At 45.6% G+C, this 27,544-nt stretch overlaps 1 protein-coding gene and 1 long non-coding RNA gene across 7 annotated transcripts in view; one reads left to right on the top strand and one right to left on the bottom strand.

The window, feature by feature from the left end:
- LOC310846879 overlaps nucleotides 1-27,544 on the bottom strand; it is a 278,101-nt gene that overhangs the window by 249,182 nt on the left and 1,375 nt on the right. The window contains exon 3 of one of the 4 annotated variants that reach the window (XR_014565575.1): nucleotides 12,141-12,159. The exons of the other annotated variants lie outside the window; for them this stretch is intronic. This is a non-coding gene — a long non-coding RNA (uncharacterized lncRNA). Of the gene's footprint in view, nucleotides 1-12,140; nucleotides 12,160-27,544 lie in introns of those variants that run through there. 4 annotated transcript variants of the gene reach the window in all.
- On the top strand, nucleotides 34-25,556 carry LOC310846800 (flavin-containing monooxygenase 1-like). 3 transcript variants are annotated; one of them, XM_083743909.1, is made up of 9 exons: nucleotides 34-194; nucleotides 12,825-12,961; nucleotides 14,759-14,947; nucleotides 15,717-15,879; nucleotides 17,253-17,395; nucleotides 18,321-18,520; nucleotides 20,329-20,684; nucleotides 22,688-22,760; nucleotides 23,873-25,556. In XM_083743909.1, exons 2-9 carry the CDS (start codon nucleotides 12,830-12,832, stop codon nucleotides 24,213-24,215), a joined length of 1,599 nt encoding a protein of 532 aa, XP_083600035.1. In that variant the 5' UTR covers nucleotides 34-194; nucleotides 12,825-12,829; the 3' UTR covers nucleotides 24,216-25,556. The 3 variants fall into 3 exon arrangements, with proteins under 3 accessions (XP_083600035.1, XP_083600033.1, XP_083600034.1); XM_083743907.1 differs by lacking the exon at nucleotides 34-194 and adding an exon at nucleotides 428-720; XM_083743908.1 differs by lacking the exon at nucleotides 34-194 and adding an exon at nucleotides 3,733-4,105.

The raw sequence follows: 27,544 nt of genomic DNA, 5'->3' as shown, positions 1-27,544 counted from the left end.
CAGCCGTAGACCCGTTCGGGACTATAGCTTGAGGAGAGGGAGGTGACCAACAGGCTTGTACCATTTCAGCACTGAAAATCTTGCCTCAGCTGCTACTTGCCACAGCTGTGGGGGAAATATATCAACACCTCCATCTCCATCTCAGGTTTGTTGTTTTTTTTGCTGTCAGGGGTGAATATTTTTGCAGTGTGGAGGTAAGTACTAATGTTTCTAACGTCTATGCATTAAGATTCTGTACAAGAGGTTCTGCGCAAAAACCATTTACAGAACTTGGCAGCTACTGGGAATCAAATAACTTGCAGGACTAGTTTGGAGATCACCCCTCCCAGCTAGACATGTTGTTATTTAGATTTTAAGATGTCACAACAATACGTTTCGCAACAGCAGCCTGCCCCTCTGGTTCTAAGCTCTGGTTAAAGCGGTATTTGGAAACAACCAAAGTGATGCTAATTTTTATTTGTTTTTTTTACACATGCCTTTTGTCATGTTAAATCTGGACAGTGATCAAAGGGTTCCCTTTCCACATCCCAACAGAGCCAGCCAACAGAGTCTGCTTATGTAATGCTCTCCAGAAGGACTTTTGTGCATGAGGGATGTTATTCATATGCTTTTCAAAAGTTGATCGGCTAGGATCAGGAACAAACCCCTCCAGAAAAGGGTGCCTGGGAAAGCTTATGAAATTTCTGCATACTGTATTCCAGTGCAGGTTGTAAAGTTGAGGTAAGAGAAGGGTAACCTGTTGGTCTTTCAGTGTAGACAGTTCAGAGGAGGAAAGGGAGCCTAGGAGGAATATGGTCAAATGCTGCTTCAAATTTTATACATAAAGTTAGAGGCTACATCCTCAGAGGTATAATGAAAATAGGGACCTAAGGTTGCCATCTGAACAAGAAAAGCAGCCCTTTTTTTTGTCTCCAATTGCTGTCATAGGAAAAGGTCTCTTTTTTCCAAAATTGGCCAAATTGAGCCTAGCAGCCCATGCCAAACCCAAGGGAACTTTTTACTTTTTGAAATGGTTCTGGAATTTGGGAGAGTTTGGTGGGTGATACAGCAAGATTTTATTTGGGGGAAAGAGAGGTCCTGAGGGATAGAAAGATCTGTCCGTTTGGGTTTTATCTCTGTTTCTCATTTTTCCAATCTTAAATCCAGCTCTCCACATTTCTGCAGGGTTTTGTGATTTAAAAAATCCTCATGAAAATTCATTGTAATGGAATTTTCTCTTAATAAACACTGTTGCATGCAGTTTTGACTAATATGCACATTTCTGCAAGCATTCCCTCCTAATAGCAAGCATTTTTGTTTGTTATGTTCACTGATATGCACACTTTCCCCTAATATATAATTTTTTAAAAAATACATAATTTGATTGGAAAATTGCATTGCAAAATTTGGATAAGTGCACATTTTGGATGGCTGCGGTTTTGGTACAATATGTTTCTGAAAGTGAAAATCTGAAAAAATGTGGCTTTAAATGTAAACTGAATCAAATTTCTCCCCCCTGGAAGTAAATCCTGTTGTATGCAGTGGGAATTTCTTCTTACTCTTAAGTAGAAATGTACAAGACAAATGCATGTCTTCTTCTATTTCTGTCTTGCATTCTCTTGCCTCAAGTTCTCCACAAATATATGTCTATATTTCTCCACTTTAAATTTAAAAATTGTGGTTTCAGTTCATGGTTATGTTATTTAAATCTGTCCATTCTTTAGCTCTTGCTTAGCATTCACCTCTATCTCTAAGTTATGACGATTCCCTTCTGCTTTGCATCTTTCTCTTATGGCTGTTAGTCACACAATCCTTTTTGCTAGTTGATTTTCAGTCAATCGATTCTCTTCAAATCTGTTGCCTGAGTTGTGTATTTCAGCATGCTTATGTATAACGCTTGTGGTTTTAAGTTTCACACTCCCTTCCTACAGGTTTTCATCAATTTGTGTTCCATTGTTTTTCAAAGCCCATTTGAACAAGGCCGGTCTTTCTAAGTCAGTGGCTTTCAACCAGAGTGCCATGGCACCCTGGGGTGCCTTGAATGATGGTCCGGGTTGCCACAGGCAACACTGGCCTCTGTCCCTCTTCCCTTCCTTCTCTCCTATGATACCTTCTTGTGTTTCTTCCTCCCAATGGCTTGCATAGCTCTTGGTTGCAGCAGCCCTGCCCACAAGCTCTGCATGTAGCAGGCCAGGGAGCCCAGCCAGTCCAACAGCCCTTGCTGTTGGGAATGGTCAGACAAGTCCCAGGCCCCTGTGGGGCAGTGTGAAGAGGCACCTCTCTTGTGGGGTGGAGGCTCAGAGACCAGGCGCGGCAGCAGCAGACTCCCAAGGAGAGGGGAGAGGAGAGAGGCTGAGGGAACACCTGAAGGAGCGTCTCCACCCCCATCGTTCTCCCTGGACACTGAGATCCAGCGCCGAGAGCCTTTTGGCGGTTCCCTCATTGCGAGAAGCCAAGTTACAGGGAACCAGGCAGAGGGCCTTCTGGGTAGTGGCACCCGCCCTGTGGAATGCCCTCTCACCAGATGTCAAAGAGAAAAACAACTACCAGGCTTTTAGAAGACATCTGAAGGCAGCTCTGTTTAGGGAAACTTTTAATGTTTAACAGACCACTGTATTTTAATACTCTGTTGGAAGCTGCCCAGATGGGTGGGGTATTAATAATAATAATAATAATAATAATAATAATAATAATAATAATATCCATAGGGGAGGGTGTTCGAAAAAGGGTGAGAGGCTGCCAGCTCTGCAGGCAAGGGGTGACATAACTGCGCTCCTGAGGGGTGCCTCAGAAAGAATGCAGTTGGTCAAGGGAGCGGTGGACTCAAAAAGTTTGGAAACCTCTGTTCTAAGTGTTTGTATAGCAGCTGTCCCCCACCTGGTGCCCTCCAAATGGGACTACAACTCCCATCAGTCCTACCCAATGCCAGTTTGAGATAGGCTGTTGTATAGCATCTAGGTTTTTCTTACTGTTACTATGATGATTATTATGATTACTACTGGAGATTGTGGGACACGGGTGGCACTGTGGGTTAAACCACAGAGCCTAGGACTTGCCGATCAGAAGGTCGGCAGTTCAAAATCCTGCGACGGGGTGAGCTCCCGTGGCTCTGTCCCTGCTCCTGCCAACCTAACAGTTCAAAAGCATGTCAAAGTGCAAGTAGATAAATAGGTACCGCTCCAGTGGGAAGGTAAACGCGTTTCCATGTGCTACTCTGGTTTGGCAGAAGCACTTAGTCATGCTGGCCACATGACCCGGAAGCTGTACGCCGGCTCCCTCGGCCAATAAAGCGAAATGAGCGCTGCAACCCCAGAGTCGGTCACGACTGGACCTAATGGTCAGGGGCCCCTTTACCTTTACTGGAGATTGCAGAATCTAAGCACTTCTTGCTACCGTTAAGCCTACTGTAACAACAGCAGTGCAGACCATTTTTGCCCCCCAAACCTGACTTTTAAATGCACATGCATTCAAAAGATGTGTCTACTTCTAACAGCATAGAAGCAGCATCAGGACTGAAGCAAAGTGGAGCCAAAATGAGAACTAGCATGGTATAATGAATGACAAGTTTACACTTAGGACACTCACAAATTAAATTTCAGGCTATGAAAACTCCCAATTCAGGCCAGTGACTCATAACCTACATAACAGGGTTGTTTAAGTTATCCCTCTGGAATAGAGGTGAAGGAATGTTAAGCTATATCGGGGACTGAGTACACATCAAAAGGTTTGTGTTCTTTCTTCCTATGACACTTCCGCTTATTAAAGAATGTAGTAGATGAGTAGACACTGTAAATCTTTAATTAGAGGATAGGCGGGTCTGGTTCAGCAAGGGCAGGCATTAGCACTGGTTGGAAAAAAACAAGTACCATTGGATTAAACGGCGGCTGCTAGCCTGGTTCTTCTGAAATCAGGTGGCACTCTGCTCGTGACAACAGGATTACACTGAATGCATGCTCAGTTGAGACTATTGACATAGCTTGATGTGGACTGTAACATTTAAATGATGACTCTGAGAACTTCAAAAGACAGCTAAGAGAGAGCCAACTGGTTTTCCACATCCTCCTTGTCCTCCCCCACTCTGGGGAAACCCATAGCAAAGACTTGTGGAAGTGTGCTGTTTAGCCAGGTAAGTCATGGGAAAAAGTCTGGAATGGGTTGCACTGAGCTCACAGGTTGTAGAGTCAGCTATATTTGCTGGGGCAGAAGGTCAGCTCGGCTCTGAATAAGACCTTCGTGACCTGATTTGTGGATGAGGACCCTTGATATGGTCTATGCCACTTTTATAAACAAATCATTTATGCTTTTCAGGTTTCTACATCTCACTAATTTTACAATCGTTTTAACGTTTCAAAACTTGACTTCCTTCTTTCTGCAGTTCCTTATTTTTATTTTTATTATTTTCTGCATATCCAAATTAACTCAATTTGCTCATTTATTCATCTGCTTTCAATATATACTCTCATAAGATTGCAGGTGGTTTCCATAATCCTGCCCATGTTCTTATCTACTTACAATTTGTCTGTAAATATTCAATAAAACATTTCCATCCTTTTATAAAAAGTTTATCTTGATTTCTTCTTCTGGGAACTTTCACCATTTCTGCATATTCTGTAAGTTTATGTATCCATTCTTCCTTTGCTGGGACTTCTCCTTCTTTCCATTTTGGGGCAAGTAATGTTCTTGCCACTGTAGTAGCAAACATGAATAAGTTTCTATAGCGTTTAGGTAGTTTTGTCCCTATAATTCCCAATTTTTTTAAAAAAGAATGGAAATGGTTTATTGAATATTTAAACCAATAAGAACATCAAAAGACCTGTTGATGGCATTTTACCATTGTACTGTTGAGAGTGTATTAACTTATGGTCTGTGTATGTGGTTTGGGAGCTGCACGGTCAGGGAAAAACCAATGTTGTCCAGGGTTGTAAAGACTGCAGAGAGAATAATTGGGTGCACCCTTCCCACCTTGGCTCAAATCTATGCTTCCAGGTGCCATAAGAAAGCTGCAGAGATAGTGCAGGATAGTGTGCACCCTGCAAATGATCTCTTTCAGCTTCTGCCTTCTGGAAGAAGATACAGGGTTATAAAGACTAGGACTAGCCACCTGAGAAACAGTTTCTATCCAAATGTGATTTTGGTTTTAAACGCAGTGCAAGGTAATCTCTATGGGAATATATTGTATTTAATTATGGGGTATCAGAGTTTTTAGGGGGCTAGCCAGGCTGGGATAGCAGGCTTGTTGGTTTCCGAATGTCTGATGTAGATTTTCAATTTCGTTGTTCTGTATGGGACAATGACAATAAAGATTATCGTACTTATCGTACTTTCAACATGGGCAGGATTATTGTAATAACTGCAGCTTCATAAGAGTATATATTTAAAGAGGATGAATAACTGAGCAAATTAAGTTAATTTGGATATGCAAAAAGTATTAAAAATAAATTTAAGGAACCACAGAAAGAGGGAGATGGAAGTCAAGCTTTGAAAGCTCAAAAGGATTGTAAAATTAGTGAAATGTATAAACTTGAAAAGTATAAATAATTCTTTTCTTCTTTTTTTTAAAGAGACAAGGCTGGTCTCGGAGGCGGTGTTGAGACTGCTGGTTATGGGGGACTTCAACATCCATGGCATGGCAACTGGCTTTGGGGTGGCTTACAACTTCATGGCTGCCGTAACGACCATGGGGCTGTATCAACAGGTGATTGACCCAACGCATGTGGCAGGCCACACTCTGGACCTAGTTTTCTCAACTGGGCAGAAAGAGGTTGATAGGAAAGTGTACTTTATAGGAGCCCTACGGAATCAGGGAGGGACGTGGGTGGCACTGTGGGTTGAACCACAGAGCCTAGGACTTGCCGATCGGAAGGTCGGCAGTTTGAATCCCCGCGATGGGGTGAGCTCCCCTTGCTCGGTCCCTGCTCCTGCCCACCTAGCAGTTTGAAAGCACGCCAAAGTTCAAGTAGATAAATAGGTACCACTCCAGCGGGAAGGTAAACGGCGTTTCCGTGTGCTGCTCTGGTTCGCCAGAAGCAGCTTAGTCATGTTGGCCACATGACCCAGAAGCTGTACGCCAGCTCCCTCGGCCAATAAAGCGAGATGAGAGCACAACCCCAGAGTCTCATTGGCCCTGCTACCCTGCCTTTTAAGGTAAGCTCTGTAAGTGTGCAATGCTCCCAGGAGTGTCACCTGCTCTCACAATGTCCCCTGCAGGCGCCTTTTGGTGCTGCTTGAACATACCTGTACTGTGGTTTTCCAGTCCTCCTTGCCACATTTCTCAAAACTTGTCGCTGTGCTGGCTCTCACGGCTGGCTGGTCTTACAACCCACCCACTCCCCCTACTTGTGACAAATCAGGCTGCTTTTATTGTGTTACTTCCAGCTCCTGTTACCCAGGAATTTGCATCCTGGAGCTCGGAAGCGGGGTATGTGGGTGGGTGTGATTAAACTGGATATCGGCCAGAGAGTCATGTTACTGAAGGGTGGGTCTATAAATTGACTATGGTAAATAACAGTCTGGCACTATTACAGGTGCCACATACTACTTGTTCTGCATCTGCAAGATATCAATCATTTAGTGATATCAATCATTTAGTGTGGGAGCACCTACACTTTGGAACTCCCCACCTGTTGACACTGGCAGATGTCTTCACTACACTATTCAACTCCTGATGAAAACATTTTTGTTTAGACAAGTCTACCCAGGCTTTAGTAACGAGTGTTTACTGATGTAACAAGCTTAACGACCCATATATATTACCTGGAATCTCGTGATTTCTGTATGCTGGGTCCTGATTCTGGTATGGAAGTTTGTTGCATGTTTTCAGAGCTGGCTATCTGTTCATTTCTTTTGTCTTTTTCTGGAATCTAAATGGATTATAAATATTAAAAAGAATAGCAATGCATTTTAATGTACTTTTAATTGAAAGCATGCATTTTATGTGTACTCCCCCTCAGTGGCGTAGCGTGGGTTGTCAGCACCCGGGACAAGGCAAGTAATTTGCGCCCCCTAACCCACGGATTTTAGCACTTGAGTCTCTTCCACTAGATTAGTTAGTGCGAGCGCCCCCCCCCCCGATGTTGCGCCCGGTGCGGCCGGCCCCCTCTGCACCCCCCACGCTACGCCACTGCTCCCCCTAATACGTACACTTTTTGTTGTTGTTGGAGAACTGCAGGTTTCAAAGGATAGCTGTGGTTTCAATTAGGATTGTTTTCAGATGTGTGGATTAAGTAGAGTCGCATTCAAGTGTGAACTGAAGCAAAGCTATGTGCTTTCTAGCCACTCCAAACAATTCTTTGCGTGGGCAGGCGGAGTCCCCAGATCCCACGCGGTCCCCCCGTCATGTGGAATAACGACTCAAGACAACATGCTATGGGATTAAATTGGCCACAACTTTATTAAATTTCAAATGTGGGTAGACCTTGGCTCAGGCATTGGGTGTTCTCCCTCCTCAGTCCCCAGCCGGGGACCTAGGGAGCATCAGGGTTATCCAGTGTGTGTGTGGGGGGGATGGGCCGGCTCTGGAGAACATATGTTCAAGCAGAGATAGCCGCCCCCATAACGCCGCCGCCGCAGGGGAGAGCAATGACGACTTTTCGGCGTACGGTCAAAGCCTCCCTTCAGAAAACCCCTTTAACGGGGAACCCTGGTATCGCCACCGCAAAGAGGAAGATGGACAAAAGGATTCCGCCCAAGGCCTGATGCCGCCAAAGTTGTAACGTTTTGCTACGGGAAAGGCAAAACCTGCCAATGCAGGGAAATTCCTTTCCGGCCCTTTAACAGCGACCTTAACGTAGCAGCGCCCGCATACCTGTGAAGAAAAGTTAACCTGCAAAACCTGTGAGGAAAAGTTAACCTGCAAAATAAGACATTAACTGAGCATGGGTAGGGTGGGAGAAGCTCTGGAGCCAAGTGAGGATTCCCAGGTAAGATCCTCCCTCTATTGTGTGGGCATGTAATCCCTCCCCTACCTGGCCTGGTCTCCTTGGCAACGCTTCCCCCAGGTGGGATTGGACAACTGACTGAGGTAGGCGGAGACCTCTAGGTATCCCACCTGAGGGAAGGCAAAGCCAAGCCTATGCTGTTGGAGCCCCTCCAGATCTAGGGGCTGCACGCGTCCACGCAAAGGGCGCCCCCCGTTTTAAGCGGGGAGCGGTCATTCCTGCGAAAGGAAGAATAAATTTGGCCTGTATCCCATGTAGCACTAAGTAATTGTCCCTTCAGCACAAAGGTTTGTGTTTGTGCTATGGACTCTTTCTGCCTTCCTCCCGCCTTGTGCCCCCAAATGTGTTCTGGGGGCTCCATCAACCTCTGGAGCAGATTTGGGGAGGGTGGGGTGCACATTAGGAAGAGGAGAAGGGGAAGTCTTATTGTGCAAGTGGAAATACTTGCAATGATGGAACCATGCCGTTGTCAAGGCCATCTCACAGAATTCAGAGGATTGTGGATTCCGGAGTGGCTCCATGTTCTGAGCCACAAGGTGCAGGAGTTCTGCAAGAGGAAAGTTGGCAAATGCAAGTAGAACCCTTTTAAGGATGAACAAACACCAGACATGGGGTAATCATGTTTATGACTTTCCCACAAACCCTTTTCAGTTCTGTAGATGCCTGCCTGGCCTTCTGAGATTCCTATCTTGAAGGGAGCAATTAGATACCAAAGTTTGGAGGGAATATTTACTTTCCCTGTTGAGGAAGTTGATAAAATGCATATCTGCTGGCAGAAAGACTCTGGTGCCATGAGTACTTTGGCCAATCTGCTTGACATATTTTAAAGTCCACAAGCTTGAATAGGTCATGCCCAAGAACTCAAGGACCTTCACTCAAGGCATTCTTTCATGAAGGACATTCTATAAGGCTGGGAACAATCTATTTTCAACTGGACATGAAAAGTCTGTCAGCATTCAGGTGAACTAATTGGATGTTGAAATAGGACTTGCTTAAGAACAATGATGGTGGTAATTTCAGTAGAAGACAATGTAGAAATGCCTGTCATTTTAGTCTCCAGAGCTGTCATATCAGGCAACCATTGTACAGATTCTACCCAATGTGATAAGTGAGATAGGGGGACCAGAGGGAAATGATTATACAGACAGGTTATACAGCCTTTGTTATCTAGGAGAGAGAAGTAAATTGCACCTGCTGAAATTTAGTGAGTTCTTAACTCTTAAAGCTCCAGGAGCCCTACCCTCCATGTCTTCCCCCTGGAGCAACCATGACCATGTAACTCTCCTCATTCAACTCTTTCACAAGCTCTTCCTTCCCTTTTCCTGCCCAATCGGGGGGGGGGGGTTCTCCTGGTTTACAATGACATATTAGTGACTTATGTGATGTGGTAAGGTAAAGTTAAAGGGAGCCCTGACCATTAGGTCCAGTCGTGGACGACTCTGGAGTTGCGGCGCTCATCTCACTTTACTGGCCGAGGGAGCCAGCGTACAGCTTCCGGGTCATGTGGCCAGCATGACTAAGCCACTTCTGGAGAACCAGAGCAGCACACGGATATGCCGTTCACCTTCCCGCTAGAGCAGTACCTATTTATCTACTTGCACTTCGTGCTTTCAAACTGCTAGGTTGGCAGGAGCAGGGACCGAGCAACGGGAGCTCACCCTGTCGCGGTGATTTGAACAGCCCTAGGCTCTGTGGTTTAACCCACAGCGCCACCCACTGATGTGGTAGCTGAATCCAAACAGGCTTTTTTCTCCCACATCATCATGTCATTCATGTCTTCAGTCTCTTTCATCAGTGGCATTGTGGTTGCCCCGCATGCAAAATTGTTAGAGCCACAAAATTTCAGCAACCAATGCTGCCTCAATACAGCTGGGTGCTTGCATCACTGGGCTGTTGAAAATGGCTTCTCCATGCAAACCAGCAAGTGACCTCTGCAAACAACAGAATGACTCTTCTTTTCTTTTCTCTGTGGCTGCAATCTCCTGGGTGATGCAGATGCCATTAGCCAGTTGAATGCATAATCATATTCCACCTGTTCCACTGCCTCCTATTTCACCATGGCCCCGGGCACTGGCAAACCACGCTATGCCACTGTCTTCCACATCAGGCTGTGTTTATCAATGAAGTGGGAAGCCAGGCAAGGCTGAGCATTGGCGCAGCCTGTGCACATCTAGAGGCTGTTGGGCTCCAACTCCCATCAGCCCCAACAAACATGGACAATGATCAGGGATGAAGGGAATTGGAACCTAACAACACCTGGGGCATCCCTGCTGTATACTACTGGGAGATAGAAGCTGCACAGATTCAATTTTCAGCACATCACATTCACTTACATGACAAAACAATGCATGCTATAGGATGGGAAGCCACTGACTACCACTTCTGGCTTGATCAGCAAGAACTCTTGTGCAACCAAAAGTTCTGCCCTTGTGAAGTGATTACTCCAGAGCTTGGTGACAACAGCCAGAGCAGTAGGTAAAAAGGTAAAGGTACCCCTGACCATCAGGTCCAGTTGCAGACGACTCTGGGGTTGCACGCTCATCTCGCTCTATAGACCGAGGGAGCCGATGTTTGTCCGCAGACAGCTTCCAGGTCATGTGGCCAGCATGACTAAGCCACTTCTGGCGAACCAGAGCAGCGCATGGAAACACCATTTGCCTTCCCCCGGAGTGGTACCTATTTATCTACTTGCACCTTGACGTGCTTTCGAATTGCCAGGTTGGCAGGAGCAACCGGAGCTCACCCTGTCACGGGGATTCGAACCGCCGACCTTCTGATCGGCAAGCCCCAGCCTGTAGGTGGGGTGGGTGGGTGTGTACGCAAATGCCAGTGGGTCTTTGACCCAAGTGAAATAAAGCTTAGTTTTGCCTCTTGCAACAGCACCCTTAGTTATGTCACAGCAGAGTATTTAAAAATAACACTTTATGCTAAATCATAACAGGCCAGATTCAGGTAGGTAGTTGTGTTGGTCTGACGCAGTCAAAATAAATAAATAAATTTTTTAAAATGTCCATTAGCACCTTAGAGACCAACTAAGTTTATTCAGGGTATAGTTTTTTGTGTGCACACACTTCTTCAGATACTAAATAGGCATCTGGGCCACTGGTTTCCATCTGAGCTAAAATAATAATAATTGCGCACTTTGTGGGTTGTGGGGTTGCAATCTGATCTGTACTTACAGATTGCAGTCAGCCTGTGGCATGAAGTGCTACTGGAATCTTTTCACAAACAAGGTTGTTAGGACTAGGGATGGGGAAGAAATTCAACTGAGTTCACATTTAGGGCTCATGTAGACTTCCTTTTGTGCTTATGAAGCAAACAGATAAACAGGGAGTGGTACACCTGTGGTCTCCATTTTTAATTCATAGTCTTTTTCACAGTTCGTTTACGTTTGGTGAGAGGCACTTATGTTATAGACATCTTGTTGTTGGGGGAGAGGAGTGGGGGAGAGAGGTGGGGGTCTTGTTCTTTCATTCTATTGCCTATTCTTAGTGTAGGGGGGTTGTGTCAGCATCACATGGGGAGGTCTTTCGTCTGTATATTTAAGGGTAAGGACAACCTCTTTCCAGCTTGGCTTGAGAAGTCTTGCCATTTGTTTCCTTCCCTTGCCATGTTCGCCAAACTCAATCCTCAGATTCTGAGCACAACCATGTTCTACCCTTACTCCTGTGCTATTCAGTGCCCCAGCCGCCACTGTTGACACCTATCTCTTCAGAACATGTACATGGTTACAGATGCTCATTGTGTTCCTAATTTTTTCTTTCTTTACCCACTGGACGCCAAAAGCATACTTATTCCCAAGCAAATGGGTTTAGTAAACAACTGCCAGACTTTTAGAAGACATCTGAAGGCAGCCCTATTTAGGGAAGCTTTTAATGTTTAATAGAATATTGTATTTTAATATTCTCTTGGAAGCTGCCCAGAGTGGCTGGGGAAACCCTGCCAGAGGGGCAGGGTATAAATAACAAATTATTATTATTATTATTATTATTATTATTATTATTATTACTACTACTACTACTACAGTGAATGCTTGGGTTGCGAACGTGATCCGTGCGGGATGCACATTCACAACCCGCGAGTCCGCAACCTGCAGCAACACATCTGCGCTCGCGCAGGTTGCGATTTAGCGCTCCTGCTCATGTGCGGCCGCTAAAACCCGGAAGTAACCCTTTACTTCTGGGTTTCGGTGGTCCACAACCCAATAGAACATAACCTGAAGCGTCTGTAACCCGAGGTATGACTGTATTTTTATTATTATTATTATAGTATCAGGGCAACAGAAGCAAGCTCTACAGTCATACCTTGGTTCTCGAACAGAATGCGTTCTGGGAGTCCGTTCGACTTCCGAAACATTCGCAAACCAAGGCGTGGCTTCCGATTGGCTGCAGAAGTGTCCTGCAGCCAGTTGGAAGCTGTGGAAGCCACGCTGGATGTTCGGCTTCCGAGGCAAAGTTCGCAAACCGGAACACCTACTTCCGGGTTTGCAGCGTTCGAGTTCCAACTTGTTCGTGAACTAAGCTGTTCGAAAACCAAGGTATTATATTTCTGCAGGCCTATAGATGGTGATATGATTTAAGTGAGCTTAAAATGTGAAACTGCACGTGCTCAGAGTATTTTTTAAATTTTTTATTAGAGTTGGCAAGCAGCTTCTTTTGTTTTTAGTGTTTGCTGTAACATAACAGGAATGTAGAATGGACGGATGAGGGCCCCCACCCGATAGCCCCACCCCCCGTAAGACCATTAAGTCCAGAGTCTTATATTATGTAACTGCACCATTGTGTACATATATTCGAGTATGTGTCAGGAAACAGACTTTAAAGGTGTAGCTTTAAAATCTAAATTCAGCAAAGCAAACTCACCCTTTAAAAACTTTCTTTATGTGTTTTTGTTCTTTTCTGCCTCAAGAAACCATGGCCAAGAAAGTAGCGATTGTTGGGGCAGGAGTGAGTGGACTGGCCTCCATCAAATGTTGCCTGGATGAAGGACTGGAGCCCACCTGCTTCGAGAGGAGCAATGACATTGGGGGGGTGTGGCGATTCACGGTAAATTGAGGAGGGGCAATATGGCTTGATCTCTGACTAGGGTTGCTCAACTGAAGAAGCTCACATTTGGGTTAAGCAGGGCTAGTCAGTCGTCAGTAATAATCCTATTCAAAATAAACAAACAAATTGAGCGAAATCCTCTGCAACTTCTGATGACTATTCAGCATGTGATTCCAAAATAGTAGCCAAATATTTAATATTTGCATTTGGCGTCTGTTAATTTTGGCGTCTGTTAATAAATCTATAAGCACTTGGATTTTGCAACACATTCAAAACCTGAACCAAAGTTTTGTACAGTTTTAAATTTTTGTGAATATTCTGCCCATTGGTTGGGTCCTCTTTGACAGAAACAAATTATGAACACTTTCTCCTCTACTTGCCTCTCCCCCCCCCAAAAAAAGCATCCCAGTTTTCCAATACAGGTCACATCCTGACCACTAACAGGTGTAAACAAGTTCTATACCTGCTGAAGCATGGAAATAAACCATATTCCAGCTGCAGGCTGTCTTATTTATGAGCATCCTAACCACAAGCCGTTCTAAATTGTTTGCGGTTATCTAGCAGATGCAGCATTTTGGCTTTTCGGTGAAAAGCAACATTAGCATTCTTCACAATGCTGCTTGATGGGATGGTTGGATCCTGAATGGGGTAACTGTGCCCCTGAAGGACCAGGTGCGCAGCCTGGGAGTCATTTTGGACTCACAGCTGTCCATGGAGGCGCAGGTCAATTCTGTGTCCAGGGCAGCTGTTTACCAGCTCCATCTGGTACACAGGCTGAGACCCTACCTGCCCACAGACTGTCTCGCCAGAGTGGTGCATGCTCTAGTTATCTCCTGCTTGGACTACTGAAATGCACTCTATGTGGGGCTACCTTTGAAGGTGACCCGGAAACTACAACTAATCCAGAATGTGGCAGCTAGACTGGTGACAGGGAGTGGCCGATGAGACCATATAACCTTGGTCCTGAAATACTTACATTGGCTCCCAGTACCTTTCCCGGCACAATTCAAAGTGTTGGTGCTGACCTTTAAAGCTCTAAATGGCCTCGGTCCAGTATACCTGAAGGAGCGTCTCCACCCAAATCGTTCAGCCCAGACACTGAGGTCCAGCTCCGAGGGCCTTCTGGTGGTTCCCTCACTGCAAGAAGTGAGGTTATAGGGAACCAGGCAAAGGGCCTTTTTGGTGGTGGCGCCCGCCCTGTGGAAAGCCCTCTCATCAGATGTCAAGGAAATAAAAAACTTTTAGAAGACATCTGAAGGCAGCCGTGTTTAGGGAAGTTTTTAATGTTTGATGTTTTATTGTGCTTTTAATTCTGTTGGAAGCTACCCAGAGTGCCAGCCAGATGGGCAGGGTATAAATAAAGAATTATTATTCTTATTATCGGAGAAATCTGAATAGAATGGGTAGAAAGTGCAGTCTGCCACTTAGATGAGGATGACAGGAAGAACATGCACACCTGTGATGAATTGAATCCACTTTGAACTGCCTTGCGCACACATCCAGATGGATGGATCTCCACCTGAATTCTGAGCATCCTCACCAAACCATAGTTCCCAGCACGTGGAGGGGGGCAAGGTTAAGTATGCCTATAGTTTCTGATCTTTTAGGACCACATTTGGTCCATAGTTTTGGATACCTTGGCAATCTTGTAATACAGTATATACAACTTTTGGTATGTGAGGTGGATGAAAAGAAAGGATCTATTTAACGGTGTTTCCAACACTTCCTGTTGATTTCTGCATAATAAGGCAATTGATAAATAATGAGAAATGTTTCTTGTGCTGTTCTGTGGCCCAGGAGGATGTCGAAGAAGGAAGAGCCAGCCTCTACAGATCAGTGGTCAGTAACACCTGTAAAGAGATGTCGGCTTTTGCTGACTTTCCATACCCAGAAGATTTCCCCGTCTTTTTACCACACGCCAAGCTCCTGGAATATCTGAGGATGTATACAAAACATTTTGATCTTCAGAAGCACATTCAGTTCAAGGTAAGACCCGCCCCCCCCATGAACTGCTGAAATTAACATGTTAACATTTCAGAATATTTCTATGTAAGGACCTTGGTGAGAGCCAGTGTGGTGTAGTGGTTAAGAGCGGTAGTCTCATAATCTGGTGAACTGGGTTCGATTCCCTGCTCCTCCACATGCAGCTGCTGGGTGACCTTGGGCTAGTCACACTTCTCTGAAGTCTCTCAGCCCCACTCACCTCACAGAGTGTTTGTTGTGGGGGAGGAAGGGAAAGGAGAATGTTAGCCGCTTTGAGACTCCTTTGGGTAGTGATAAAGCGGGATATCAAATCCAAACTCTTCTTCTTCTTCTTCTTGGGTTTTTTTACAACTCAAAACCAAAGCATCTGAAACTCAGGCTGAGAAATTGCTAGGGTATGCAACCAACCTGGCTCGAATCATAGAATTGTAGAGTTGGAAGGGACACAAAGACTCATCTTGTCTGACCCCTGAAAAGCAGGGATCACAACTAAAAGATCTCCAACAGATGACCATCTAACCTCTGTTTAAAAACTTTCAATGAGGGAAGAGTCCTTCCACTGTTCAACAGCTCTTACTGTCAGAAAGTTCTTCCAGATGTTTAGTTGAAGACTCCAATCTTTCACCCTGCACTGTTTAATCCGAGAAGCATATTTGTTTCTAGTTTGAAAAGATGCCTATGACCTTAGTAAAGCCAGACTCCTAAATCTTGTTCTTATTTTCAAGTCCACTAGTTTCTCGTTGAAATTGGTTCTTTCCTTTAAATATTTCAGAGTACCGTGATCAGCGTAAGGAAGTGCCCCGACTTTTCTGCCACGGGCCAGTGGGATGTTGTCACAGAGACTGATGGGAAACAGAAATCTGCCATCTTTGATGCTGTCATGGTTTGCATTGGTTATCTTGCCGATCCCTCAGTGCCACTCAAGTCTTTCCCTGGTATAGCTGATCTGGAGTTTCTTTCTGTTTAGTGCTTGCTTTAAAAAGCTCTTGCATGCATTCAGGAAGAAAAGCAACACATACAAAAGCAAAGTTCATATTGTTTCCATGTATCCGAGGGTCCAAGGATGTGTTTGTCTTCCTAAAAGAGATATTTTGAAGTATAAATACAAGCAAACCCACGCATGTCCCTCTCGGGACAACAGTTCAAAGTGATTGATTACATTTCAGGATTTTGGAAGCACCATCTCCAACAAAAATGATTCCTGGATGCAGAAAATCAGCATGTTTTTTCCCCACGATAGCACGAGGAGACCTCCCCCCCCCCCCCGCAAAAACCCGCTCTTTAAAGTTGAATTGGAGTAGACAGCAGTCTCTGGAAAACCTGAATTGCAGTTTGCTCCAATTTAGCTTTAAAGAGCGGGTTTTGGGGGGAATGCTCAGGGAAGGGGGAGCACTCAGACATGGAGCAGGGCAAAAGGCAAGTGTGGAAAAGGCCCTCCAGGGTGTGGCACATCCCTTCTGCCCAAGGGTGTCTCTGCTGTAATAGAAATAATGTATATTTAGCACCTTGTACTCTAGACATAAGGGACGCGGGTGGCACTGTGGGTTAAACCACAGAGCCTAGGACTTGGCGATCAGAAGGTCGGCGGTTCGAATCCCTGTGATGGGGTGAGCTCTAGTTATCTCTTGCTTGGACTACTGCAATGCATCTATGTGGGGCTACCTTTGAAGGTGACCCAGAAACTACAACTAATCCAGAATGTGGCAGCTAGACTGGTGACTGGGAGCGGCCGCTGAGACCATATAACCTTCTGAAAGACCTACATTGGCTCCCAGTACGTTTCTGGGTACAATTCAAAGGGTTGGTGCTGACCTTTAAAGCCCTAAATGGCCTCAGCCCAGTATACCTGAAGGAGCATCTCCACCCCCATCGTTCTGCCCGGACACTGAGGTCCAGCTCTGAGGGCCTTTTGGCGGTTACCTCACTGAGGTTACAGGGAACCAGGGAGAGGGCCTTCTCGGTAGTGGCACCTGCCCCGTGGAACACCCTCCCAGCAGATGTCAAGGAGATAAGGAACTACACAACTTTTAGAAGACATCTGAAGGTGGCCCTATATCGGGAAGTTCTTAATGTTTGACGTTTTATAATGTTTTTATATGTGCTGGAAGCTGCCCAGAGTTGCTGAGGCAATCCAGTAGGACGGGCAGGGTATAAATAATTAAATTAAATTAAATCTGCGGTCATGGGCACATGTACTTGAGAGTAAACCTCACCCAGGGGGTTGACTTCTGAACAAACACGCAGAGGACTGAATTATAGGTGCTGTTTCAGTTATTATTTGCTGGGGCATGTCCGCATTTCCACACAGGTCTAGACAACTTCAAGGGGCAGTATTTCCACAGCCGCTACTACAAAAGCCCAGAGGTCTTCAAGGATAAGAGAGTCCTTGTGATTGGCATGGGGAATTCTGGAACCGACATCGCCGTGGAAGCAACTCAGACAGCAAAAAAGGTAGCAACCCTCAGACCAGTTGCACGTTTTAAACTGGGCACCTTCACTCACCTTTTAAATATAGAATTGCTGTTCTTATTCAGAACACGAAAGCTCATACCAAGAACTAACTTAGTTGGTCTTTAAGGTGCTACTGGAAGGATTTTGTTTTGTTTTGACTATGGCAGACCAACACGGCTACCTATCTGTAACTGTTCTTATTCAGGTTAGACATTTCTGATGCTAACACTTTCCACACACTGAAATACTCTTATTTTAGACAATCAAGCTTTGCAACAGGGTTATGTAAGTTTTTATTGATGTAAGGAAAGCACAGCTTGAAAGCTCATCTGGAGATGTGGTTGCCCCACCTAGTGGGAAAAGTTGGGTATGGCACTGTAAATATTATTTGTTTCCGTAGTTAGTCCAGAGCATGGGTAGGCAAACTAAGGCCTGGGGGCTGGATCCGGCCCAATCACCTTCTCAATCTGGCCCACGGACGGTCCAGTAATCAGTGTGTTTTTACATGAGTAGAATGTGTCCCTTTATTTAAACTGCATCTCTGGGTTATTTGTGGGGCATAGAAATTTGTTCATTTTTTTCCTTCAAAATATAGTCTGGCCCCCCACAAGGTTTGAAGGACAGTGGACCAAGCCCCTGCTGAAAAAGTTTGCTGACCCCTGCCCAAAAGGATTATTATTATTATTATTATTATTAAATTATTATTATTATACCAGAAAGGAAGCATTGCTGGTTGGCATTTGCTGGATAGATGCCCGTTTCAGGCTTGGGACACGAACATCAGTAATTTCCTCTTCTGCTTTAGTTGGAATTCTCTGACATACATCTCCCTTGCTCCTTGCTCTAAGTACCAAACTTCCTTTTTAAAAACAAAACAAAACTCTGGGTCTGCTCCATAAACTATACCTGGCTGTTTTCTTTCTAGGTGATGCTCAGCACAGAAAGAGGGGCTTGGGTGATAAGCCGTGTCTTTGACAATGGCTACCCCTGGGACATGGTGTTCCTAACCCGTTTTATGAACATTGTTCGAAATATCCTCCCCGGGCGCTTCACAGGATGGCTAATTGAGAACCGAGTGAGCCAGTGGTTTAACCATGCAAACTATGGCTTAATTCCAAAGGACAGGTACGTGGCGTCAACACAGGTTTGAAAGTGGGAAACCCGGTTCCCCAGATTACAAGACTACCGCTCTTAACCACTACACCACACTGGCTCTCTGTGATAGGTAACAGAACTGTCCCTGTGGTTATATTGACATAACCAGGGGCGGACTTGGGTAATCTTGGGTAATATGGCCCCCTGAGCAAGGACAACATTTGTTGCCCCCAAATGGATCTTCTCAGTTATGGAACTTCTCAGGTATGTACCCACTCGGCCCGGCACCCTGTGTGGGAGAAGCACCCCAAAACCCAGCACTGACATAACCTTTTGAGTTTTTTATATTGTGATTTTGTTTCACGAACTGCCTTGAGTTCTACGGGGATAGGGCAGTGTACAAATTTAATAAATAATAATAATAACCTTAGAGACAAAAATGTATGCATGTTATGGAAGAAGTGGACATGAGACTATTTCGTTTCCCCCCGTCACAGTGAAACTGATGGCCTGTCGTTTCAGCAACTACCAAATACAGTTTTTATGACTTCTTCTTTTTTTAGACACAATGCATCTGGGGTTCATTGCCACAAGCAGGGGTGGAGGAAGGGGGGCGGTGGGGGTGGTCCGCCCCGGGTGTCATCACTGAGGGGGGTGACATTCGGCACGCCGCCCACGACTCCCAAGCCTACCCCCAGCCATTGGGAGGGGAGGGGCGGAGCTGTCGAAGATTCCATACAGCCGAGCTGAAATGGCTCTCCCCCACGACGTACTTCGGAATCCATCAAGGCTCTCCTCCGATGGTGATTAACGACCTAAGCCTTTGAATGAGACTTCAGGCACGTTCACTCATTACGCAGAGTATCCAAACAGCAGAAGGAGATGGAAATATGCGCTACATCGCTATGTTTATTTCTAACTACGCAGGACAGAAAAAGAATATACATCTGCTCTCTGTGAGAGAAACAGGAAACCAGTAACATCAACATCCATCTCCCATCTCCCGTGAGACTTCCAACAGTCTGGAATGTAAACAGAGTTTTGTGACCCCAAAAACTGCACAGTGGCATAAACAGAAACCTAACTGGAGCTGTGCCGCCTTGCCGGCGGACTTCCCTCCCTTCTCCCTTCGTTTTGACAGCTCAGGGGAGGCTTGGACGTTGCGGGCGGGTGGAGTGCCATTGGCCCCCGCTTCTGGGCTGCTTCCTGGGGGGGTAGCCTCCCCTGAGCTGTCAAAAGGAATGGAGGAAGGCTGCTGGCAAAGCTGAACGGCTCCCCGCCCCCCGCCCAGGAAGCAGCCCACCATGGGTGGCTCACTCCACCCCATGGGCTTCTCCCCCCCTGGGCTGCTGGCCCCGCCCCATGGCCCCACCCTCGGGTGCACAGCATGTGCACCGCTCCAGGTGCCAGAGCAGCTAGCTCCACCTCTGGCCACAAGTTGTGGTGATGGCTACTAGCTTAGCTGCCACATTCGTGGAGGGTGAGCTATTGGCCATGAGAGGTACATGGAACCTCCAGGTTCAAGCGCAGTGTACCTTTGAACAGGTGCAGGAGACAACAGGTGATGGGTGGTCATCCTTATATGATGCTTATGGGCTTCCCAGGAGCATTTGGCTGCTGAAGGGGTTGTAATAAAATGAAGGGCAGAGAAGGAAAGCGAGTAATATGGGGGAGGGGCTACCACTCTTTGCCTCACATTTTGTAAAACCAGCATGGCAACAACCAGTGTTTTTTTCTGGGGGTACTCAAAGGCATGCAGAATCAAACCACTGAACCTCTCTCTTTTGTCTGCAGCTTCCTTATCTGGCAATCTTTCCCATTCTTCCTCCTCCCTGTAGGACGGTGATGAGAGAGCCCCTTTTGAATGATGAGATCCCATCCTGCATCATCACTGGGAAGCTCTCTGTTAGGCCCGAGGTGAAGGAGTTCAGAGAAAACGCCGTCGTGTTTGTGAACGCTCCTGGGGCAGAAGAAGTGGACGTCGTCGTCTTCGCCACGGGATACAAAGCTTCTTTCCCTTTCATCGACGAGTCGATTGTCAAGGTGGAAAACCAGCAGGCTTCCTTGTACAAATACATCTTCCCCCCTCGGCTGGAGAAACCGACCCTCGCCTTCATCGGCTTCCTCAGGCCACTTGGGGCGGTGATGCCTGTTGTGGAAATTCAAGCGCGCTGGGTCACACGCATCTTTAATGGTAGGAAGGGGGAGATGCAAGCACCCTAGGAGGCCAGGGGGTGCCTGTAAGTGTGTGGAAATCCTGGGGAAGCTCAGCCTGGCAGCTGGACCAGACACTTGCTCTCGATGCCATGGGTAGGGGGGGCCTGTGGCCCTCCAGATGTTGTTGGACTCACCCTCCCATTAGCCCTAAGTAGCATAGCCAGTGGCCAGAGGGGATGAGAATTTTAGGCCAAGAAATCTGGAGGGCCCCAGAAGGTCATCTCTGTGCTGTGCCAGTAAGGGATTATCCACCTTAGCTTTTGCCCAGCACTTTCTAGGCACTGGTTTGGGCTTTAAAGCCCCATGTCCAAGCACAGGCACCCCCAACCTTTGGCCCTCCATATGTTTTGGCCTACAACTCCCATGATCCCTAACTAACAGGACCAGTGGTCAGGGATGATGGGAATTGTAGTCCAAAACATATGGAGGGCCAAAGGTTGAGGATGCCTGTCCAAGCACGACCACTTCTTCTTCTTCTTCTTCTTCTTCTTCTTCTTCTTCTTCTTCTTCTTCTTCTTCTTCTTCTTCTTCTTCTCCTCCTCCTCCTCCTCCTCCTCCTCCTCCTCCTCCTCCTCCTCCTTCTTCCTAGCCAATTTCCCCAGGAAAACCTGCTTTTGAACACTCAATCAGAACAAACAAACAACTATTCAGGTTTTCTGCAGATTGCCATTTGCTCCCATTCAGTGGTAAAGAGCGGGTTTTCACGGGGAAAGCTCTAAGGCAAGAAAAAGAAGAGCACTCAGACACAGACCACCCCTGGAAAGCCAAGAAGAAAGATAAGTGTGGATAAGCCCTACCTTGCTGGCAGAACGATGATCCACCACACCAGAGGGCTAGAGAGAAGTACTGAAGCTCAGCAGAGCTCAGGGATACCCAAGGGTGTTATTGGTGGTGATGGTTTATTGACTGTACTGTCAATAAAGTAAAATTACTTCATTACTGTACTGACTTTAGACCCAGATCTCCTGAGCTTCAGCAAGGGCGCTGCATCATGTGTCCTTCTCCCTCTCTCTCTTTAGTTTTTATTAAAGCACATATTATTCCTCAAAATTCACAGAATGCCTCACTCCACTGCAATGACAGTTCCATAATGTAAGGTAAAGGGACCCCTAACCATTAGGTCCAGTCGTGACCGACTCTGGGGTTGCGGTGCTCATCTCGCTCTATAGGCCAAGGGAGCCGGCGTTTGTCTGCAGACAGCTTCTGGGTCATGTGGCCAGCATGACTTAGCCGCTTCTGGCAAACGAGAGCAGCACACGGAAACGCCGTTTACCTTCCCGCCGGAGCGGTACCTATTTATCCACTTGCACTTTGAGGTGCTTTCGAACTGCTAGGTTGGCAGGAGCAGGGACTGAGCAACGGGAGCTCACCCCGTCGCAGGGATTTGAACCACCGACCTTCTGATCGGCAAGTCCTAGGCTCTGTGGTTTAACCCACAGCGCCACCCGCGTCCCTAAAGCCACCTTACATTGAACCAAAGCATTGGTCCATTTAGATCAGCATTAGCAACACCAACCATCGCCAACTGGGTGCCCTCCAGTTGCTGGCTGGGGGTTGATGGGAGGTATAGTCCAAAACCTCCGGAGGGCACCCAGTTGGCAAAGGTTGGTGTTGATAATGCTGATCTAAATGGACCAATGGAGATGTTTGGGGTTGAATCTGGAACCTTCTTTGAAGCATTTTGAGGGAAATAGACTAGTTTTCCTAGCCCAGTTTCGAAGCTAACCAGGATTCTCACCCCATCGGTGGACAATACCACAATTGGCTCTATTTGAAGGGGTCTCTCACACATGCAATTGTTGTGTTTGAAACCCTGGTTCGTCTTACACCAGGCAGAAACGGATGCTACTAATAATTGGGCAGCCTGTACTTCTGCTTGGAAGGCACCTGCTCAGTTTTCACCCCCCTGCAAAAAGAAAGTCCCTTTTGACGAACCTCAAAAAAAAGGTGATTCACTGAAAAATCCTTCCTGTCTTCTAGGCTTGTGTAAGTTGCCTCCAGTGACCGAAATGATGGAGGAGGTCAACGAAAAGAAGAAAAACAAGCGCAACTGGTAAGCTCCTACATATGACCCGACAACGTTGAGCCAGGACACTGAGGTCCAGTGCTGAGGGCTTTCTGGCGGTCCCCTCGCTGTGAGAAGCCAAGTTACAGGAAACCAGGCAGAGGGCCTTCTTGGTAGTGGCTCCCACCCTGTGGAACGCCCTCCCACCAGATGTCAAAGAGAAAAACAACTACCAGACTTTTAGAAGACATCTGAAGGCAGCCCTGTTTAGGGAAGCTTTTAATGTTTAATAGGTTGCTGTATTTTAGTGTTTTGTTGGAAGCCACCCAGAGTGGCTGGGGAAACACAGCCAGATTGGCGGGGTATAAATTATTATTATTATTATTATTATTATTATTATTATTATTATTATTATTAATAATCTTCATTGGTCAGATAGAGGTGCATGAGGGGTGCCAGCTGATCAGAAAGAAAGCCTGAGATGTTCTTGTGCCTTCAGCTGCTGCTTGATCTTTAGAAAACAGGGGGTGGAGATTTTCACATTACAGACGTAAATATGTGAATGTCTGCCCAATGTGCCACAGCTAAAGGCATGTTTGACAAAGCCTGTAACAGACCCAGCTACAGCTGCTGTGAGCTGGAGACTGGTGCTGTGGTGTAAACCACTGAGCCTCTTGGGCTTGCCGATCAGAAGTTTGGCGGTTTGAATCCCTGCAACGGGGTGAGCTCCTGTTGCTCTGTCCCAGCTCCTGCCAACCTAGCAGTTCGAAAGCACACCAGTGCAAGTAGAAAAATAGGTACTGCTGCAGCAGGAATGTAAACGGCATTTCCGTGCACTCTGGTTTCCATTTTGGTGTTCTGTTGCGCCAGAAGCAGTTTAGTCATGCCGGCCACATGACCTGGAAAGCTGTCTGTGGACAAACGCCAGCTCCCTCAGCCTGAAAGCGAGATGAGCACCGCAACCCCATAGTCGCCTTTGACTGGACTTAATCGTCCAGGGGTCCTTTGCCTTTTACCTTACAGGTGCTGTGCAGTTGGGTGGGAGAAAGGCAAAACCAATGAACACACAACAAGCGCAAGGGCTTGTCCACACTTGTGTTATGTTCAGCTTCAAACCATTTCACTCCTCCCCATTTCCCCTTGTATATTGTTTCGTTTAGGTTTGGCTTGTCCTTTGATGAGGTTTTGAAAACAGATTGCCTTGTATACATGGACCAACTTGCTTCCTACATCGGCATAAAACCGAGTGTGCCAGCCCTCCTTCTCCAAGATCCAGAACTGGCCCTGAAGATCTTCTTCGGTCCTTGCTCTGCCTATCAATTCCGCCTGAGTGGACCCGGGAAGTGGGACGGGGCCAGAAACGCCATCATGACCCAGTGGGAGAGGACAGTGAAGCCCACAAGAATCCGAGTGGTGGAAGACTCTGGAAGTTTCCTCACATACCTGCTGAAAGTCCTTGCCATCTTTGCTATTTTTGTCGGGATTTTCTTCAGTTTCAATTAGTTTGGCCAGTTCTACAGCATTATTACCTGTATCTTTCCAGATGCATATGTTCTGCCTACGTGATACTTCACCTTCCAGAAGTAAGAAAAGAAAGAAGGGCCTTTTCTTAAGTACATACTCAAATCTAAATGTGGACAATTTGACATTTTTATACCCAAGGGTTAAAATAATCAAAATGGAAGCACAAATCTTTGACACCTGAACATGAAAGTGTGCTCTTGTTGGCGCACTATTTGCACGCTTCTGTGTCCAATGCACAAAGAAATCTGCTCTACATGCTTGGCTATTATAAATGCACAGAATTATTATTTGGATATTCATTTACTCTGTACGACATAGTGCTCTTTATCAAAGTTATGCTGCTACTTACATTGAGGGCATAAGAATACCCCTACTAGAGGAGATCAAAAGTCCATTTAGTCCAGAATTTTGTTTTCAACAGTGTCTCAGATACCTCTGGAAAACCCACACTCAGGTCACAAAGGATTGCTGCCTTTCCAGCAAATGGTATTTATGCTATCTCTGTGGTGAAGGTTTTCTTTAGGTATTCTGTTTAATAGTCCCTGGGTGCTTCCAGAGAACCTGTTTATTGAACATTCATTCTGATCTATTCGTAGGGAGATTAGGCATCGTTAGCTATTTAATGAGCATTCATTCTGATTTATTATTCTTATTTTGAAGGAAGCTTAGATGTTGTTACCTCAAAGCAAGTGTAACTGCACACTTTCCAGGGCATTCCCAATCACTTTCCTTATTGCAAAAAGTTTGATCTATTGAGGAAGCAGGTATGTTGTGCAAGACTTCCAAATCAACTTTCACCATGCGACCTGAATTTGCCAGTATGTGATTGAATCCCACCTGAAAATAGTGACAGTCCGGAAGTACCCATTCACAGGCCTCTCCTCCATGAAATTGTCTAATCATTTTTTAAAGTCACCTGAAATAACATCTTAAGAGAGTCAGGTGCATCCATCTTCTCCCACCAAGTTGAGGCTTGTCTGAGATTTGCACCTGAGTCCTCTTTCACCCAAACCAAAAATCATAGCCCTGATGGATTCATAGCACTAGGGCTTGTCAATTATACAGCTATACCTTTGCGACTTTGCTGTGCAAAAAAATAAAATAATGTATCAACAACTTTGAATATCATTATAACACAGACTATCGCAGATATTTCAGCTTCAGTTGAAAATGACAGGTACAGAATGAAAAAATAATGGGGCTTGTTATATTGCTACATGGAAAAACCAGATGTTAAAACAGATGATTTTATTATATAGTCGAAAGAATCATGCTTGTTTAAATTGTATTGATATTTCTATCAATAAATGACAATGAATATAATTCAAAAGTTTGCTTTCCTTCTTCCCTGCCTCAACTGGATACTTCAGTAATTTCGTGGTTTATGTCTCCTTTAGGAACATGCCATTTAGATACAACTAATTGGTTGCATATGTTAAGAAATTTCAAAGAAGAAATATGTTTAAATTTCACAGCAAAGTGTTTTATTGAATTTCATGGGGGATATCATACTTTATCCTTAACTCTTACATAAGCTGTTTTTTTCTTTCAGCAGACTCATGTTTTTTGATAGGCCCATCAAATATATATGAATTGAAATCACCATTAGCCACTGGTATAGCAGTGCCAGTTCTTTTTTCACCAAACTATATTCTGTTATCCTGGAGAGAGAAAATAATATATTAAATCTATCTATCAAAAATGCTAAACATGATTAGCATTCCTGGATCCGGGAATTTAGGAGAGTCAGGCACCCCACCCTGAACACATAACACAATCGTTTTCCAGGTATTTTTTGGAGCTTGATTTTACCCAATACCAGGCTTTCTGATTGCACAGCAACTGCACATTTAAAAAGTGTGAACTTTATTTGCTTTGCGAATCCAGCTCCCTTTAGTGGCAGCTAAGGGAAGAGAAAAATGATCAAATATTAAAGTCAGGCTGCACCAAGGAGATCTGTTGGGCAGGTACAGGTTAGAGAAAAAGCAGACATATTTCTTTTGGGGGCTGAGGGGCAGGAAGTAAAGACATTTTGGGGGAATCTCCTGGGGAAAGCAAATGAGTGTGGTGGAGTTCATCGCTTTGGGGATTTCATGCTTGGAACTCAAACCCAGTCTCTGCAGTACAGTTTGCGGTTTTGGATAAATTACTTTCCTATTAGCTTTGTTTGTTTGCCTTCTGTAAAACAGATGGTTCGGCAGAAACATGAAAGGTTCAGATCAAGGGAGTCTTCTACTCAGTTTGCTGCTTTGTAAACTGCCCTTTGTGAACTTATCTTCACACAGACCAACAATATATTTTCCAGTAGGGGTCATCTAAGAACTTCTGGGAAGACCACTTGCAGGAAATGAGGGACAACAATGTGCAGAGGTCTACTGCTAGGGTTGCCATCTTTGGTCAGGCAAAATAAGGCATAGTTTGGGCAAAATATGGGGCAAGTCAGGAGGCAGGAATTGGGAGGCTAACCATTACTTTACCTCAGGCATAGGCCCTCCAGATGTTTTGGGACTACAACTCCCATCATCCCTGACCACTGGTCCTGTTAGCTAGGGATGATGGGAGTTGTAGTCTCAAAACATCTGGGGGGCCGAGTTTGCCTATGCCTGCTTTACCTGGTGCAGAAATGACTTAAAAGCCATCCACTACAATTTTTTCCAGCACTGGTCAAGCTCATAGAGGAGACCTGACGAAATTTATGGATCTAAGTTAGCAATGCACTTTCATTTCAGTGACACACATCCTTCCCAACTGCTGAATTTCTGCTTGTCAGGAGAATGGCAACTGTGTGCCAAGTCTGAGTAAGCAACGAGGGCATTAGGCATGCATAGAAGAAGAGGAGGAGGAGTTTGGATTTGGTATCCCGCTTTATCACTACCTGAAGGAGTCTCAAAGCGACTAACAATCTCCTTTTCCCTTCCTCCCCCACAACAAACACTCTGTGAGGTGAGTGGGGCTGAGAGACTTCAGAGAAGTGTGACTGGCCCAAGGTCACCCAGCAGCTGCATGTGGAGGAGCGGAGACGCAAACCCGGTTCACCAGATTATGAGTCTACTGCTCTTAACTACTACACCACACTGCTGCTGTATTTATGATACCAGCTGAGATTTTTTTTTGGGGGGTGTGAATTATGGAACTATCCTGGGGAATATTATGAATCCATTCATTCAGAGTGAAAGAGCAACAAGAGATGCTTACTCCACTACGTGACATTTCCACCCAAGCGTGTGAAGCATCACCAGAGATGGAAGATTGTAACTGAAATGAAATAAATGGTTTATTGATACACACCAGAGAATACAGAAATGATA

Source organism: Podarcis gaigeae (genome assembly GCF_964106915.1).
Source record: "Podarcis gaigeae genome assembly, chromosome: 6".
NCBI lineage: Eukaryota > Metazoa > Chordata > Lepidosauria > Squamata > Lacertidae > Podarcis > Podarcis gaigeae.
This window is presented reverse-complemented; position numbering and strand designations above follow the sequence as displayed.